The sequence below is a fragment of the Catharus ustulatus genome, chromosome 7 (genome assembly GCF_009819885.2).
Source record: "Catharus ustulatus isolate bCatUst1 chromosome 7, bCatUst1.pri.v2, whole genome shotgun sequence".
NCBI lineage: Eukaryota > Metazoa > Chordata > Aves > Passeriformes > Turdidae > Catharus > Catharus ustulatus.
The window spans coordinates 19,485,670-19,499,432 of NC_046227.1; the positions used below are offsets into that span (position 1 = coordinate 19,485,670).

Genomic DNA, 13,763 nt, shown 5'->3' on the forward strand with positions numbered 1-13,763 from the left:
CACAGCCGGTGCCGTGTGGCCGGGATCCGGTGGGATCCATCCTGCCGGAGCTGTGTCTGCTGTCACAGGCTGGGAGTCTCCCTCCAGCTCTGGGGTTTTGAGTTTAGAAAAAAGGATTTTATAAAAATTGCAGATATCTGTTAATTATTTTCATGTTAATTTATGACTTTTTTTTGAGAACTACACTCCAGTTTTAATTTGATCATCTTAATATTTGACAGAAATCTTGAATAAATTCAGGTCTCTTTAAAATCTATGTGGAATGCAGAAAGTACATTAGAGTAATTTCTCTTATGTACATAAGCAGTTGGAAACCTTGGAGAAAATAGAAAAAGGTAGAAATTAGAATTTCACCTTGACATGGTACTTTCAAGCATCTGAGTTTGAAAGTAAGTGAACGTCATAGTAATTTCTTCTTTGAATTCTACAGTAATAGACTGTTTTCCTAAATATTCTTTACTTTGGCTCTAATGCTGACAGTGAAACCCACCTTATAATGAGTTTTCTACTACTGAATAATGAAAACTCTACATGAGGCTGTATTTGTCTTCTCTCTTTTCACCTCTGGTTATTTTAAGAAAATAAACCTCTTGGATTATAGAAAAGCATGGTGGAATTGGAAAATAATGATTATCAAGGTGGATCTAGTGATCCTTCTAATGGACAGTCTTCTTGTAGTGATTCACCATCATGATGTGCATTCATCTGAGCAGCCAGGAAAGGAAACTAAAGATTTGGATCTGTCTTCATCTTTCAGAGTACTAAGTTACTTCAGCAATTTGCTGTGTCTTTGATTTGCTTTCTTTGATTCTTACCAAGTATCCTTGGCCTTGGCACCTTAATTTGATTGGAAGGGTAGAGCAAAGCACAGGGAAAAGAAAGAGGATAGAAAAGTGCCTTGCTCTGCACGTGTGAATTAGCCATCAGGTCATGCCTGATAGCCATTTGGGATTCCTTGTGTTTGAGGCAAAATGACACTTGTGGAGCAGTGTATCTCCTCTGCACAATTAATTGAAAACATCCTCCTGAGCACAGGTACATGTTCATGCCTGAAAGGGCTATTGTTAAAATGTGAGTGAAAGAGTTATTTGCAGCTAATAACATTCAGTAAAGAAGTTTACGTTGTGGAACTAATAAATGGAGAAATAATGTCTGAAAACCAAAAATCATACTGAATTACTAAATTTGCACATTTCCCATGTGACTGGAATTTTAGCAAAACTTCAATTTCTCAAGGCAAAATCAGATCCCAATTTTGTATTCAGGTTGAAAGCAGACATAATAAGTATGTTGCAGTATTCAGGTAAAACCCTGTGTTTAAGGAAAGCAGAATTAGGACTTCAGGGAATACTTGCACTTGTAAACAAGATGTTTCGGTAACAAAATAGTGTCTTACTCTGAGCCCCTACATTTTGCTGTCTCTGAGCAGCATCATCCCACAAGAATTGGTGAAGAGTGGAAAGGGGGAGGGTATTGGACGAGAAATCCCCCAGAGTGAGTGAGGACTTGGTACATGGATTCACCAGTACTTATCATTTCCTCTAGAGGTGCAGGAATGTGCTCTCTCATCCCATCTCTCTTCAGCTAACAATGGCTATGTTTTCCTCTCACTGATGGCTGCACTGTATTCCATTTCCAAATTGGGAGTGTAGGTAAGATTTCGTGGCAGTCTTCTCAATTGATGGCCATGCCCTTGGGTGTCACAGTTGTCATCATGTAACCATGATACTCTTCAGCATATAAAACCAAACCAGTTCCATAAATATTTAAAGCAGATTATTTTCTTTTTCTTTTTTCTTTTTTTTTTTAACAGAGATCTGGTTTTTGTTGACTTCTAGTTTGTTATCCCTTAAAAAGAATACTCTTCCAGAACCAGTATAAAGATGAAGAGGTCCTGCTCAATGCAGAATTATTGCTGTCCTATATTGTTCTTTCATGAAGGAAGATATAATGATCTTATATTTCTTGATTTTAAGCTTCCAGTGGAATTGATTTCACTAGGGAGTATTCCAATAGTTTTTGCATATGACCATGAAACACTGCAAATTCTAACTTTTTTTTCCAAGTAGGAGAAAAACAAAGAAAGACTAAGGGTTTTTTCCATGATGCTATTTTCAGCATTCAGAATGATTTAAGAGGCGAGGACACCAACACCAAATTACTGTGATATCTTAACACCTTTTGAGTTCTACAAAGCAGATTGCCAGTGTGTTGTTTTACAATGGTAATGGTACATCCCATTAGTAACAATAGCCTGCAAAAATGTTGGTGAAAAAAGGCAAGGGTTTGAATTGCATAAAACACATTCAGGTTTGCAGAAGTTTTGTGGCTTCCCTCAGAATAAAAATAAGACTTCATGATAGAATGAATTTGGAGGAGTTTAAGCATAGTCATCAATGAAGGGATTAGAATGTTCACATGATCTGTGAGACTGGGTTGGATGGGGACCAGCCTTTTCCTGAGGGAGTGCTTCAAGTCTTCAACAAAAGATGATATGAACATGTGGGAATTTGTGTGCTGTCTTGGACCTCAGGGTTTTTTGTGGTTTGGTTGTTTATTTTTTATTTTCAAAAATGTGATTACAGTGTAGGTGTTCTTATGCAAAAAGAACAGTGTTCTTTTGCTTTAATATGTATTGTAGAAAGTAACTTCATGCCGTTAACCTCAGGAGCTAACCTGTGATTAAAGCTGTAACTGTTTTAAGCTAAATACTTGTGCCAGAATTGAATACACAATGACAGGCTGATTTTCTTTGTTGCATTGAAATAAAAATAAAGGGGTGGAGGTTGAAATTTGCATTTTTTGTCTTAGGAAATTTTCAGGAGAGATTTGCAAGATGGTGAAAGGTAAAACTTATAAAATCTGTTTGCTCTATAAGCTTAAGCTGTGTATGGAAGGTCTAGGGATATTTTTTTTTGAGAGAAAAATACACAGAGCAAAGTGTGGTGCTAAAACCAAAACTATTCAGTAATGTCCTCTTCCTCATCATTGTTCTTTGCATAAAATAACTAGCATGGAACTGGCATGGGAGCTGGTTTTATAAATACTTCTCATGAAGTTGTATGAGAAGTGCAGCTCTTGAAACTTGTGATTAAAAAATAAAAGAGGAGGGGAACACTGGCTATGTAAAAACCCAGTCCTTATCAATTACCAAGTAAATATTCTTACTTTCAAGAGTATATTTTTTCTATAGGATCTTCTGGGATATGTGTAACAGTGGGAGTCCAATCTCCTGTAAGAACCAGTGTGAGGTGAAGGTATATAGCATCAGTTGATTGGTCTTTCTTTTATCCTGCCTGAAAGTCAAACTTAGGCTTTTATGAGGACAGACTGCAGAAAATAAAAAGGTGAGGTTTTAAAATAACCACCTTGTTATTACTGCTTTCTGAGACACATGGGATTGTAGTTTCACTACTGTACTAGCATATGTAGCTGAAGGGCATCAGTGTTAAAATAAAAGACAATTTTATCACCAGCTGCAGTATTTCTGGAAGAATATGTGTTTAAAAACTAAAAATAAAAAAGTATAGCTTGCCCTCTATGGAGATATACAAATGCAAAAAACGGATAACAGCACAGACTATTCTCTAGTTAGAAATTAAAAGGAAGCATTGTCAGGATTCCACAAAGACTTTCGAAGGTGTGCTTTAAATGTGTGGAATCTACACATTTGCTACTCTCCGGGAATTCAGGAACAAATTAAATTTGAGCTGTCTGTTACCTGTATGTGGAGGGTGGCAAGGCATCTTCCATGATACTCAATACTAATGCTTATTAGTGCCATCAGTTTTACTTACACAAATGCATCTTACTTCCCATGCTTACAGGTCACCATACTCTTTCTGTAGAACGAAGTTTAAAAATCTGAATCTATCCAGGACTCCATTGGAAATATTCAGTTGACAAAGGTTCAGTAGAGGTACTTTAAATATTTCAGATAGTGGGAAAGTCAATGTTACTAGTTCAGTTATCTTCCTGCAGAAGGAGGAAAAATACAGTAGATGCATAATATTGCTCTTACTGGCAGAATGGATTTGTAGTCTAAGATCATGTGCTGTACCATGTTTGAAATGCAGTAATGCTTTGTGTGTATGCACTGGTATCCTACAGTGTATGCTTTTTATTTATTTATTGAATTTAGACACTGAAATAAAATAATTAATCTGTAAGTGGGCCCAGTTCTTTGCTGTTTTGAGCAGTTGTGCATAAGGAAGTAGAAAATTCTTAGTGCTCAGAAAGCGTTCATTCTCTTTGCTGTCAGTTTACAAAAATAAACTTGTAAAGAGATTGCAGCGGCTAAAAAATCAGTAATGAATAATAGATTCTTCTTTCCCCAGTCTCTAACATCTACATATAGCAAGCACTTCATTACCTAGAAGACAACAACTTATGTTTTGCTTCTCTATGTTGTAGTCTTCTTTCCATCAAGCCTTGGGAAGTGTGGCAGCTTCTGCATTCTGCTGATGGAGTTCTCTCTCTGTCAGACTGATTAGCCTGACCTTCATTGGGTGGGATTTACAGTTGCCCTGTTGAACTGTTTGCACACATTCTCCTAGAAAGCTGCATGGTGTTACTGGCAGGAAATGTTAAATTTTCCGTATCCTACTTTAAAGGGGTGGGGACAAATAGTTCTATCAGCAGCTTAGTTTATAATGAAGTCTTTGTGACTGTATTGTATTCTGCAATAAGCTTTAACCAGGAACAACATACACAGCAATACTACTGCTAATATAATGCTTAATACTCTGTGGTGGTCATGGTTTTTCCACTCACTGATTTGTTCAAGCATTCTCTGCTTTAACTGATGTTCATAATGTCTTTCTTCCACAACTATGGTAATGTTGACAGGCTTTTCCTCCTAGAAACAGCTTTTGGTTGTACATTTCAGTGTTCTGAGCTGCTTTTGTGTTGGCTGTAGTTCACCTGCCAGTCATTCAAAGTAATTTTTTTTCCCTGGTGTCTTCTGACTTATGTGAAATATGTTTTCTAATATGTGTTAATTTGTCTTGTGAAACTGAACCTTCATTGTTTTCTTTATTAGCTAAAGTAATGATTCAGTTTAGTTCCTATTTTGGAAGGATCATTTAGATTTTTAATCAGTAAAATCCAAATTAGAATTTAACATGTTTTACTTTGTTTTCCTTTCCCTCTGAAATACTTCCTGACAGTTACAATTCCAGCATAAGGAATGATCAAAGTGTATTTTTGGCTGAAGCTGATGGGGAAATTACATTTGTATGGCTACTGCATTCAATGTAAAATGTAAACCAACTTGCTTCTTATTTTTGTAGATACACAAGAAGTTTGTTTAGGTTCCATGCTCTGTCCTGGATTTGCTTTGTGCCCTTGTTTATAAAAAGCTTAATTTGTTTGCTGCTTTATTTATCTCTGTAAAATGGAAGACCTGTAGCAGAGTATCAGGAGGAATACATAGAATATTCTTAATTGCCTTAATGCTGTTATTATTGGCGTGAAATGCAAGCATGCTATCTGTGGTATCAGTCTGCTAGTAGTATCTCACATGACAGCCAGAACAGAAATTTAATATGATATATGAATTATGTATATTTCCATCCAATATCTGATACTAGAGTGAAATGTTTACAATGAACAAAGAGACAATTTATATGCAGATGTGGTATGCCACTCATGCTCTTTCCTTCACCTAGGCAGGGTACACGCCCTCCATTTGTGACTGATTCTTTGTGGCTTTAACCAAAACTGAGTGATCAAAGCCAGGCTTGTTAGTCTAAAAATTGTGCAAATTAGTTCACCAAGCATTGCAAGTATTAAACATACACACCAATTAAAAAAAGTGTTCTAGACAACAACCTCACATTTTTGAAAGTTGAATAGGCTGAGAACTTTGCTCTAGCTGAAATTAAAATTTCTTTCCTGAGAACACGTGTGCTGGTGGGAATCAGTCTGATTGAAACAGAGTACCAGTAAACTTGTTTTGCTGCTTTCAGAAACCTCTCAAGAAAATAATTTAATTTAACATGATATTTTGCTTTGTATTAGGTTTCTTTTCCTTAAGCCATTTGTTTATTTTTTATTAAAAGGCAGTCTATTTAAAAACTCGAAATGTGCTCCTCTCTGCAAATGATGCAAGCATCATTAGGCCCCATTAAAATCATTCTGTTTAGAATAAGTCCTCAAAACAACTGAAAATGGAAACAGAAGAGATACTGATTAGTGCACGATGCAATGTTTGAATGTGTCTGTAAACCGATATATCCTATTGTGCTGGAAAAGATGGTTTCAGTTGTGGATGATGTCCTCTGCTGGGTTTGTGTAGAATCATTTGGAAGATGCCTGTGCTGTTTAACAAAAGCCTACCTTAGTCTCCTTGAAGGATAATAAATGACATCCACAAGCAGCAGACAAATTGCCTGCTAGATTGCCTTGTGGCTGTGCTGATCCCGGACAATGTAGACAGTAAGAGCCCACTGATTGTGTCTGGTCTGACTACAGTAAAGAATTGCTGTGCTACTGCTTGCTTTGATGTCTGCTTGGTCCTCCCTCCCAAACACACACAAGGTTCTTCTACCAAGCTTGGAGGTAGCTAGGCTAAAATTGGTAGATTGGTATGGGAAACGAAGAAGATGGCACAGAATTTGTACATCAAGAGATGGAGTAGGATATTCCCTCAGTGTCCTGCATAAGTTTCCCCTCTTCTCAGTTACATATGAGAACAAAATACAGAAAAACTGAATAGGCCACCCTAATTCAGTTGTACTGGGAAGAAATGTGAGGGATCAGTATCGCAAGGGCTAAAGGAAGCGCAGAAGTGTGGAGAGGTCTCAAAATGTCACCCTCTTCTCTGATTTAGTCTTATATGTGCAAAAGGGAAGGGAGAGGGAGCAGGTGAGTGTTTGGGAAGTGAAGGAAAGAAGAGTGGAAAAGAGTCCAGACAGACATCAAGATACTTGTTTGTGTATGGACAGTGTTTTGGAAGAAGGCTCTTATCACTCATGCTGTTGTGGTGTCAATCCAACCAGCTCCAAATTATGCTTGGCCTAAGCTGAGTACAGAAATAGCGTAAGTGCCCAGCTCTCTATGAAAATCTGCTTTGGAAAAGTTGTACTAATGCCTGCATCTTAGTTTCCTTGGAAGCTCATGGTCTCAGACTTGAAATGGTCCATGCTATTTTCATCTCATGCATCTTGCTGGTATGATACCTGATGAGATTTAGAGGCAACCGGAATTTGTCACGTGCTGCATCTCTCTGCACATAATGGTTTGCAGCAAACCACAGGGTTTTAGAGCAGGACTAATTCCAGCCTGGTCTTTTTTTAAACTTATGTTAAAAAGCACCATAATTTTTTTAGCCAGATTTTTATATTTAGTTTTTCCCCCTGTTGTGAATTTTCTATCACTACTACCGACCAACAGAATGTAGAACCAAGCTGATTACTGCTCATGCCATGCAAGACATTGAAACACCACTGGCTTAAGGAGGTCAGATATTATTAGAATCTGTTGGTGACTCGGGCAGCAAATTGATGACAGCACATAGAATAACAATTGCAAATAATTTCTGATTTACCAGAACAACAATAAAGACTAAAGATGTGTGTGTAATGGTAAACAATATTTTGGTAGGTCAGACGAGTGCCAGGTTCCAGTGGTCACCTCCATAAAACAGAAGATGGGGACTGGGAATGGAGTGATGATGAAATGGATGAGAAGAGTGAGGAAGGCAAAGCTGCTATTTCTCAGGAAAAGGTATCTTCTGTTTGTGCCAAGACATTTATACTCTGAAAGACATTGTCTTTTGTGTTAATTGTTAGTATTTCTGGATCTTTGTTGCATAAAGCTGCATAGCTCATATCTCACTGCATTTGTTTTCCAGTCACGAAGGCTTAAAGAGGAGGAGAATGCAGAGGTAAAAATGTCTTTATCAATTTTTTTTTCTTTCAAGCATTTGAGTAAAGGGATTTCTTTTTCATGTCTGCTGTTAGAAATGTGAATGGAGGTGGGAGTATTGTTCTGCAGCCTTGTATGACAAGCACTTGTGAGGATAGAACTGTATGCCTTTGTGCCTTTAACAATGATCTCCAGCACACAGTGGATAAGATGGATAGGAATTTAAAAGTCATGTTATGTTTGTGCCCAGGAGAATTCATGAAGAAAGGTAATTTGGCTGTTTTTAATGAATCTTTGTAACTAGATCATGCTAATTGCTGTCTGTAAGGGTAATGAAGGCTGCATTGGAGTAGCCAGAACATCTCCAAATATTTTTTTCTTCTTAGGATCTATATCATGACATGTAACTTATAATTAAAATATATCCTTCCATACACAGTACATTAGTTCAGTACTGAAGCATATTAGATTAATTCAGAATAATAAAATACTATACAGAATTTTGTGGCCCTGTGCTAAGTGTGGGAAGCATTGCTGCTATAATCAATTGTTTAATAGGAATATAGCTTAAAGACTAAATGGGTTTTAAAAATCTCTGTTCCTTGGGTGGGTGACCATTACCACTTCACCTGCAATTTTAGATTCTCTGATTTTCATTGGTGTCAGAGAAATCTTCTAAAAGCCTAGCAGCTTCCTGCCAGATTTAGTCCCATTAGCTCCTGTGATGACCCCAGTGTCTCCATTGCAGACCTAACTTACACAGCTCCTCAGCATCTGAGATACTTAATGTGAGCTGGGTACAAAAAAAGGACTTTCACCACACAATCTTTCTGTCTTAAATGTTGAGAGTTTTACTGCTTGTGACTCAGTTTATACAAGTAACTCATAATAAGAAAAGTTGCTTAGTTTATGAAAGAGAAAAAACCTCTGTTTGAAGTCGTCTGTTGATTTTTGTTTCCCAAATTGCTCTAGAAGATGACTTGGAACTAAAACTAGTGCGTCTTGTCATTGTTGGTGTGTGCCTCTTGGGTCTTTGGGATCCACATTCCTATATACTGGCATAACATGACTGTTGATGATGCAGAAATAAGAGTAGCTTATATGAATGGAAGGATTTTAATTGAAGTAGAAAAAAACCCTGCTCTCATTTTAGTGATTGTTAAAAATAATTTTCCAAAAATTCAATGTTTACTGAAAATATACAGATAATAGAATATGGATCTTGTGTAACTTTTTTTTTTTTAAGTAGCTTTTATACATAAAACTGTTTAAAAACCTGTCATATGAAATTTGTGATGCCAGTCTTTATTTTGGGAGGGCTTCTGAACCCTTTGTAACCTTTCAACAGGCTGTTCTGTGACTGGTGGCAGTATGCCAATTTGGGTACGAGATCATAGTAGGGTAGAGGAACCTGGTGCATTCTGCACATAGGATACACTTTTACTTGAGACTTCATACAGATTTGAGTTGAGACCTGGGAGGATATTGCAGTGTGAGGGAGGAGTGATAATATGAAAGATATCAGTGTTCCTGATTTTTCTGTGGAAGACATCCTCTGAGCTGTGATACCTGCTTTGATATACTGCTAGTTCCTTGCATATGGGTAGATGTAAGACTTCCTTAACAACCAAAAGTGTTACACAAAAGTAATGTGAGTAGCAGTTTGGAATTCTCACTGTGTGCATATTATGTAATGGGTGATTATGGCTTTGGTGCAAAGTGGATTATAAGCTCCTACACTCAGTGCTTTAATGCAAGCCTTATTTATTACTTGTTTCTCTGCAATTGAAATATGGGAGTTTTACTGGTATCAACTGTATTACAGGCTGTGTACTGAAAGCTTTTAAAGGGTTTCTGCGAGTTAGCACAGAATATTTAACACATTCTCTAACTTCAAACTGTTAGCATGGAAAGCTTTTTGTGATTTTTTTTTTTCCCTTTGGTTTCCTTTACAAGACTATTTGCTTTTTCTTAATAGACTCAGCCTGCTGTTAGTGAGGAGTACAGTGAAGTTCCATGTGCAGTGAATCTTGTCTTAAGATTAAGGTAAGAGATCCTTCTATTTATTTAGCTGTGTTATCTTGATCTTCCTCATTACTTTCATAATATTAACATAAAATCAGTGCTGAAGTGTATAATCTTCCAGTAAGACCAGTATGAATAGTGTTTCTGTGAGTAATTGCTGTCTTTTAATTGCTTACTGAAATAGTGTAAAATGAAAAGCAGAATATGAATGTGTCTTCAGGCTAAGTGTACCCTTCATTAAGTGTTTTCTTTCTTTTTTTCCTTATAATGCAGAATCACAGTGAGAAGTTTTTAATGACTTTCTTTCACACTTCAGCAGTCAGCCTCTGACAGAAATAAGCCATAGCTGTATTACAAGTTGCCTACTCAAAATGTTTTTTCACTGGCAACTTTGTTCAACCACTGTGGAGAAGAAATGAGTATTTTAGAAAATGGATAAAATATGTTGTCTGATTTAAATTTTTACTTACAGTAATTTCATGATTATAAGCCATACCATTTTGACTAAAATTTTACTCCCACTCAGGAGCGGCTAATATATGAAAAAAGTTCGGAAATTTCCAACCCCAGAAGTGCAGCCAAGGTGCCAAGCTGAGCACCTGCCAGTAAAACCTGGGATTGCGTGATTGTTACAAATTGGTTACTCTGTTGCGTGGTGGGTGGAGGTGGGCTCCATGCCGGCAGCGCGGCGGCAGGGGAGGCGGGGAGCTCCCTCCTGCCGGCCTCGCGGCCCAAGGGAGAGGTGGGGGGCTCTGTGCTGCCATCCCCATGGCTCGGGGGGAGACGGGGGCTCCCTCCCGCCAGCACTGCAGCCCAGGGTGGAGGCGGGGGGCTCCCGCCCCCACCTGCCGCTGCAGGAACAGGCAGGCTCTGTCCCCACCTTCCACCGCGGGAGCAGGGGGGGTCCTTCCTCTCCTGCCACCACTGCCGTGGATGCCGGCGGGCTCCATCCCCACCTGCCGCCACCGCTGCGGGTGCCGGCGGGCTCCATCCCTGCCTGCCACCATGGGGCAGCGCCGGGCTGGGGCAAGTGAGCCGGGTGGCAGTGGTGGCCAGCCCCGAGTGGCCCCACCGAGCGGCCGAGCCAAGCCAGTAAACCCCGCGATCCCGCAATTCTGTTGCTAATTGGCAACTTTGTTGCACGCGGGTCCTCGCTGCGAATGACAGAGTGGCTTATATTTGGGTGTGGCTTGTGTATGGACAAAGAACAAAATGTTGCCGACACTCGTAGATGTGGCTTATAGTCAATGCAGCTTGTAATCGTGAAATTACTGTAGTTGAAATGAGTCAGATTACCTTTCATTAAAATCAATTTATAACTAAGATTTGAATTGCTTAATTATGCAGTCTAGTTCTTGGATAAAACTATTTTTTCATACAAAACTTTGATAGCTTTTTATGTGTATGATAGCTTTTTAATATTTTTTCTTTAAAAACTTATTACCACTCACTTTAAAACTTGCTTACATCCAGTTTGTGTTGACAGGATATCTATGAGAGGTTGTAAATTCCTAATTATAGCTATAGAGAAAAGTTAAATGTTACAATTTTTTATGCTAACAAAAAGATAAGAAGTCAGAAATAATTAGAAAATTACAACCAGTACGTTAGAAACAAATACCAGATTTGTGCATAAACAACTTCAAAAATTGTTAGTGTCCTGATTCCAACTGTTTGTAATCAGAAAAAAAACAATTACATAGAATGAGTGCCAACTTTGAAAATCTATTTTCTTCCCCTCTTTTGACTACTTCTCTAGTGACAGCTGCAAAAAAATTGCTTGCCTGCCAAAGGTTGTGGATTAATGAATTTTATTGTAGGGATAGGAAAGACTTGGAGATTATTTGGAATCATTTTAGTTGTCCAATTTACATAACTGCCCAGTTATGCTATCAATATTCTTTTTCATCTCTCTGCTGGCAGGTAGATGAAACCATTTACAAGCAGACCAATTTGTACTACTGTGTGGACGTACCAGTGAGGTGCTTTGGGTGTCTATAAATTATCATGAAACCCACAGAGTGATTAGCTTCTTACCCAGTTATTTGCAGTGTTGGTATATTCAGAGGGCAAACATTTTAGACCTGCAAGTATAGTGAAACATCAGGGATTATGCTTTCAGTTTTCTGCAGCTCTTAAGCCAAAAGTGAAGGAGGGCTGGTCCTGGGAGACTTGAGTTGCTAAGCTCTTACTTGTGCAATGAACTTCTGTTCTTTTTAAGAATCCTTTTTAATTCATGGCTAGAAAGCATTCCCTCTCCCTACCTTCTCTAAAAGCAAGTCTCTAGTAATGAGGTTAATTTCTTCTATTTATGAACATATAGGTGGTTATTAGTAGAGAGGGAAGAAACAAGAATTTCTTTTTTAGGAATCAAAGTTTCTCTTAAACAGAAAAAAATAATCTTGAAAAGCAGATATGGTCTGGAGCCTGGCAACACTGTTGGCAGCATCTTGAAAAAACAAAAATCTGATGCAGAGTTTTAATTTAACTCTTCTGCTTTTGAGGGAAGAATGCTCTGTGGTGTAAACCTCTGTCCCATGTGAGCTCTGGCTGTGTCCTGTCTCAGTGGTAGGAAGTGTGCAGAGTTATAAATCTTTGCACAGGCTTTGCTTCTGCTGGAAGCCTGAGAATGTGAGTAGGGTCAGAGCTAGCACATGAGCAGTGTGTGTGTGTGTGTGTGTGTGTGTTTGGGGGGAGTGGAGGGGTGCAGGCTGCACTGAATAACACACTCTGCTTTTGCACTTTGACATTTTATGAAGGGCTGATTTGACCATGAGGGGCTACAAACTGCCTGTATCTCTACCCAGCAGTGTAGATTCAGAGATAGTAATTAGAATTTCTTTATATTTGCTAATTTAAAAGCAAGAGTTGTTTTGTTAATGGAACATTCACCAAAGCTCCGGCAGTCACTGACTGACCATAGATATTGTCTTTAGCAAGGTACCTTTGGTAGCACTTGAGTTGTGCTTCCTGTTCACTGTTGGGGTAAGGAGATGGGCAGTCTTGAAAAGGAGCAAGAGGTGGGGCGGTGGGCAGGAAGAAAGTGCTCCTCTGCTTTGCTCCTTTTTCCTCTTCTACAGTGAGGCTACAGTCTGAAAACCCATCACATTTTATGCACCCGTGCAATTTTTTTAATAGTACCCATAAAAATTAAAAATTACTTTCTTGAAGGAGGAATTCTGGCAGAAGAATCAATAGATGTAAGTAATTCTTTACCTGGATGGTCAGGTTCTATTTTTTTCCCCCGGTCAGAGCAGTGTTGGACTCATTCAGTAGGGTGCGCTAAATTAACACCATCCTCTGTTTACTGCAAATGCCTTGTTGTGGATCAGAAACACAACTCGTTCTGAAATAATCTTTAAAGATTCTCATGGTACTCTTTATACATGTGGTGGTATTTAACTCCCCTTACTCAAGTTGAAATAACTGATTTATCTGTCTTTAACTTGTATTTAATACCTTTCTGCTTTCATAGTTTTCTCAGTGTGAAGTAACTTGTCAAAAATTATCTACTGTCAGGGTTGCTTCATTGACTGGAGACAGCAATTTCCAATTTATTTTCTATCTTTTGCAGTGTTGTGTCTTGGAGTACATTGCCCCAAAAGGGAAATTATCAGCAGTCTATTTTAGGTAATTCCATGCAAAACTCTTGAAAGGCTCAAGTATTAAATGCTTAATATGGGCCATTAGTGTTTTAAAGCTCAAGTATAGTTAAGAGACTGTGTTTGAATTTTGCAGTGAACTGAAAATACTGGTTCTCACTGGCTGGATCTGTCACCACAGTGTGTAACTCTGACCCAGCCTGAGCAGCTGTCACTTTGAAATGCTGATGCTTCACCCTCAAGAGGAAGTGGTATTTGAGAATAGGG

General features: G+C 38.4%; 1 protein-coding gene across 4 annotated transcripts in view; it reads left to right on the forward strand.

Annotated features, from left to right (window-relative positions):
* The window catches only part of STK39 (serine/threonine kinase 39), an 86,985-nt gene that overhangs the window by 41,586 nt on the left and 31,636 nt on the right, over positions 1 to 13,763 (forward strand). For all 4 annotated transcript variants that reach the window (XM_033064414.2, XM_033064413.2, XM_033064411.2 and 1 more), the window contains exons 11-13: positions 7,606 to 7,728; positions 7,856 to 7,888; positions 9,848 to 9,915. In XM_033064414.2, the coding sequence (XP_032920305.1) occupies positions 7,606 to 7,728; positions 7,856 to 7,888; positions 9,848 to 9,915 (224 nt within the window). The remainder of the gene's footprint in view (positions 1 to 7,605; positions 7,729 to 7,855; positions 7,889 to 9,847; positions 9,916 to 13,763) is intronic.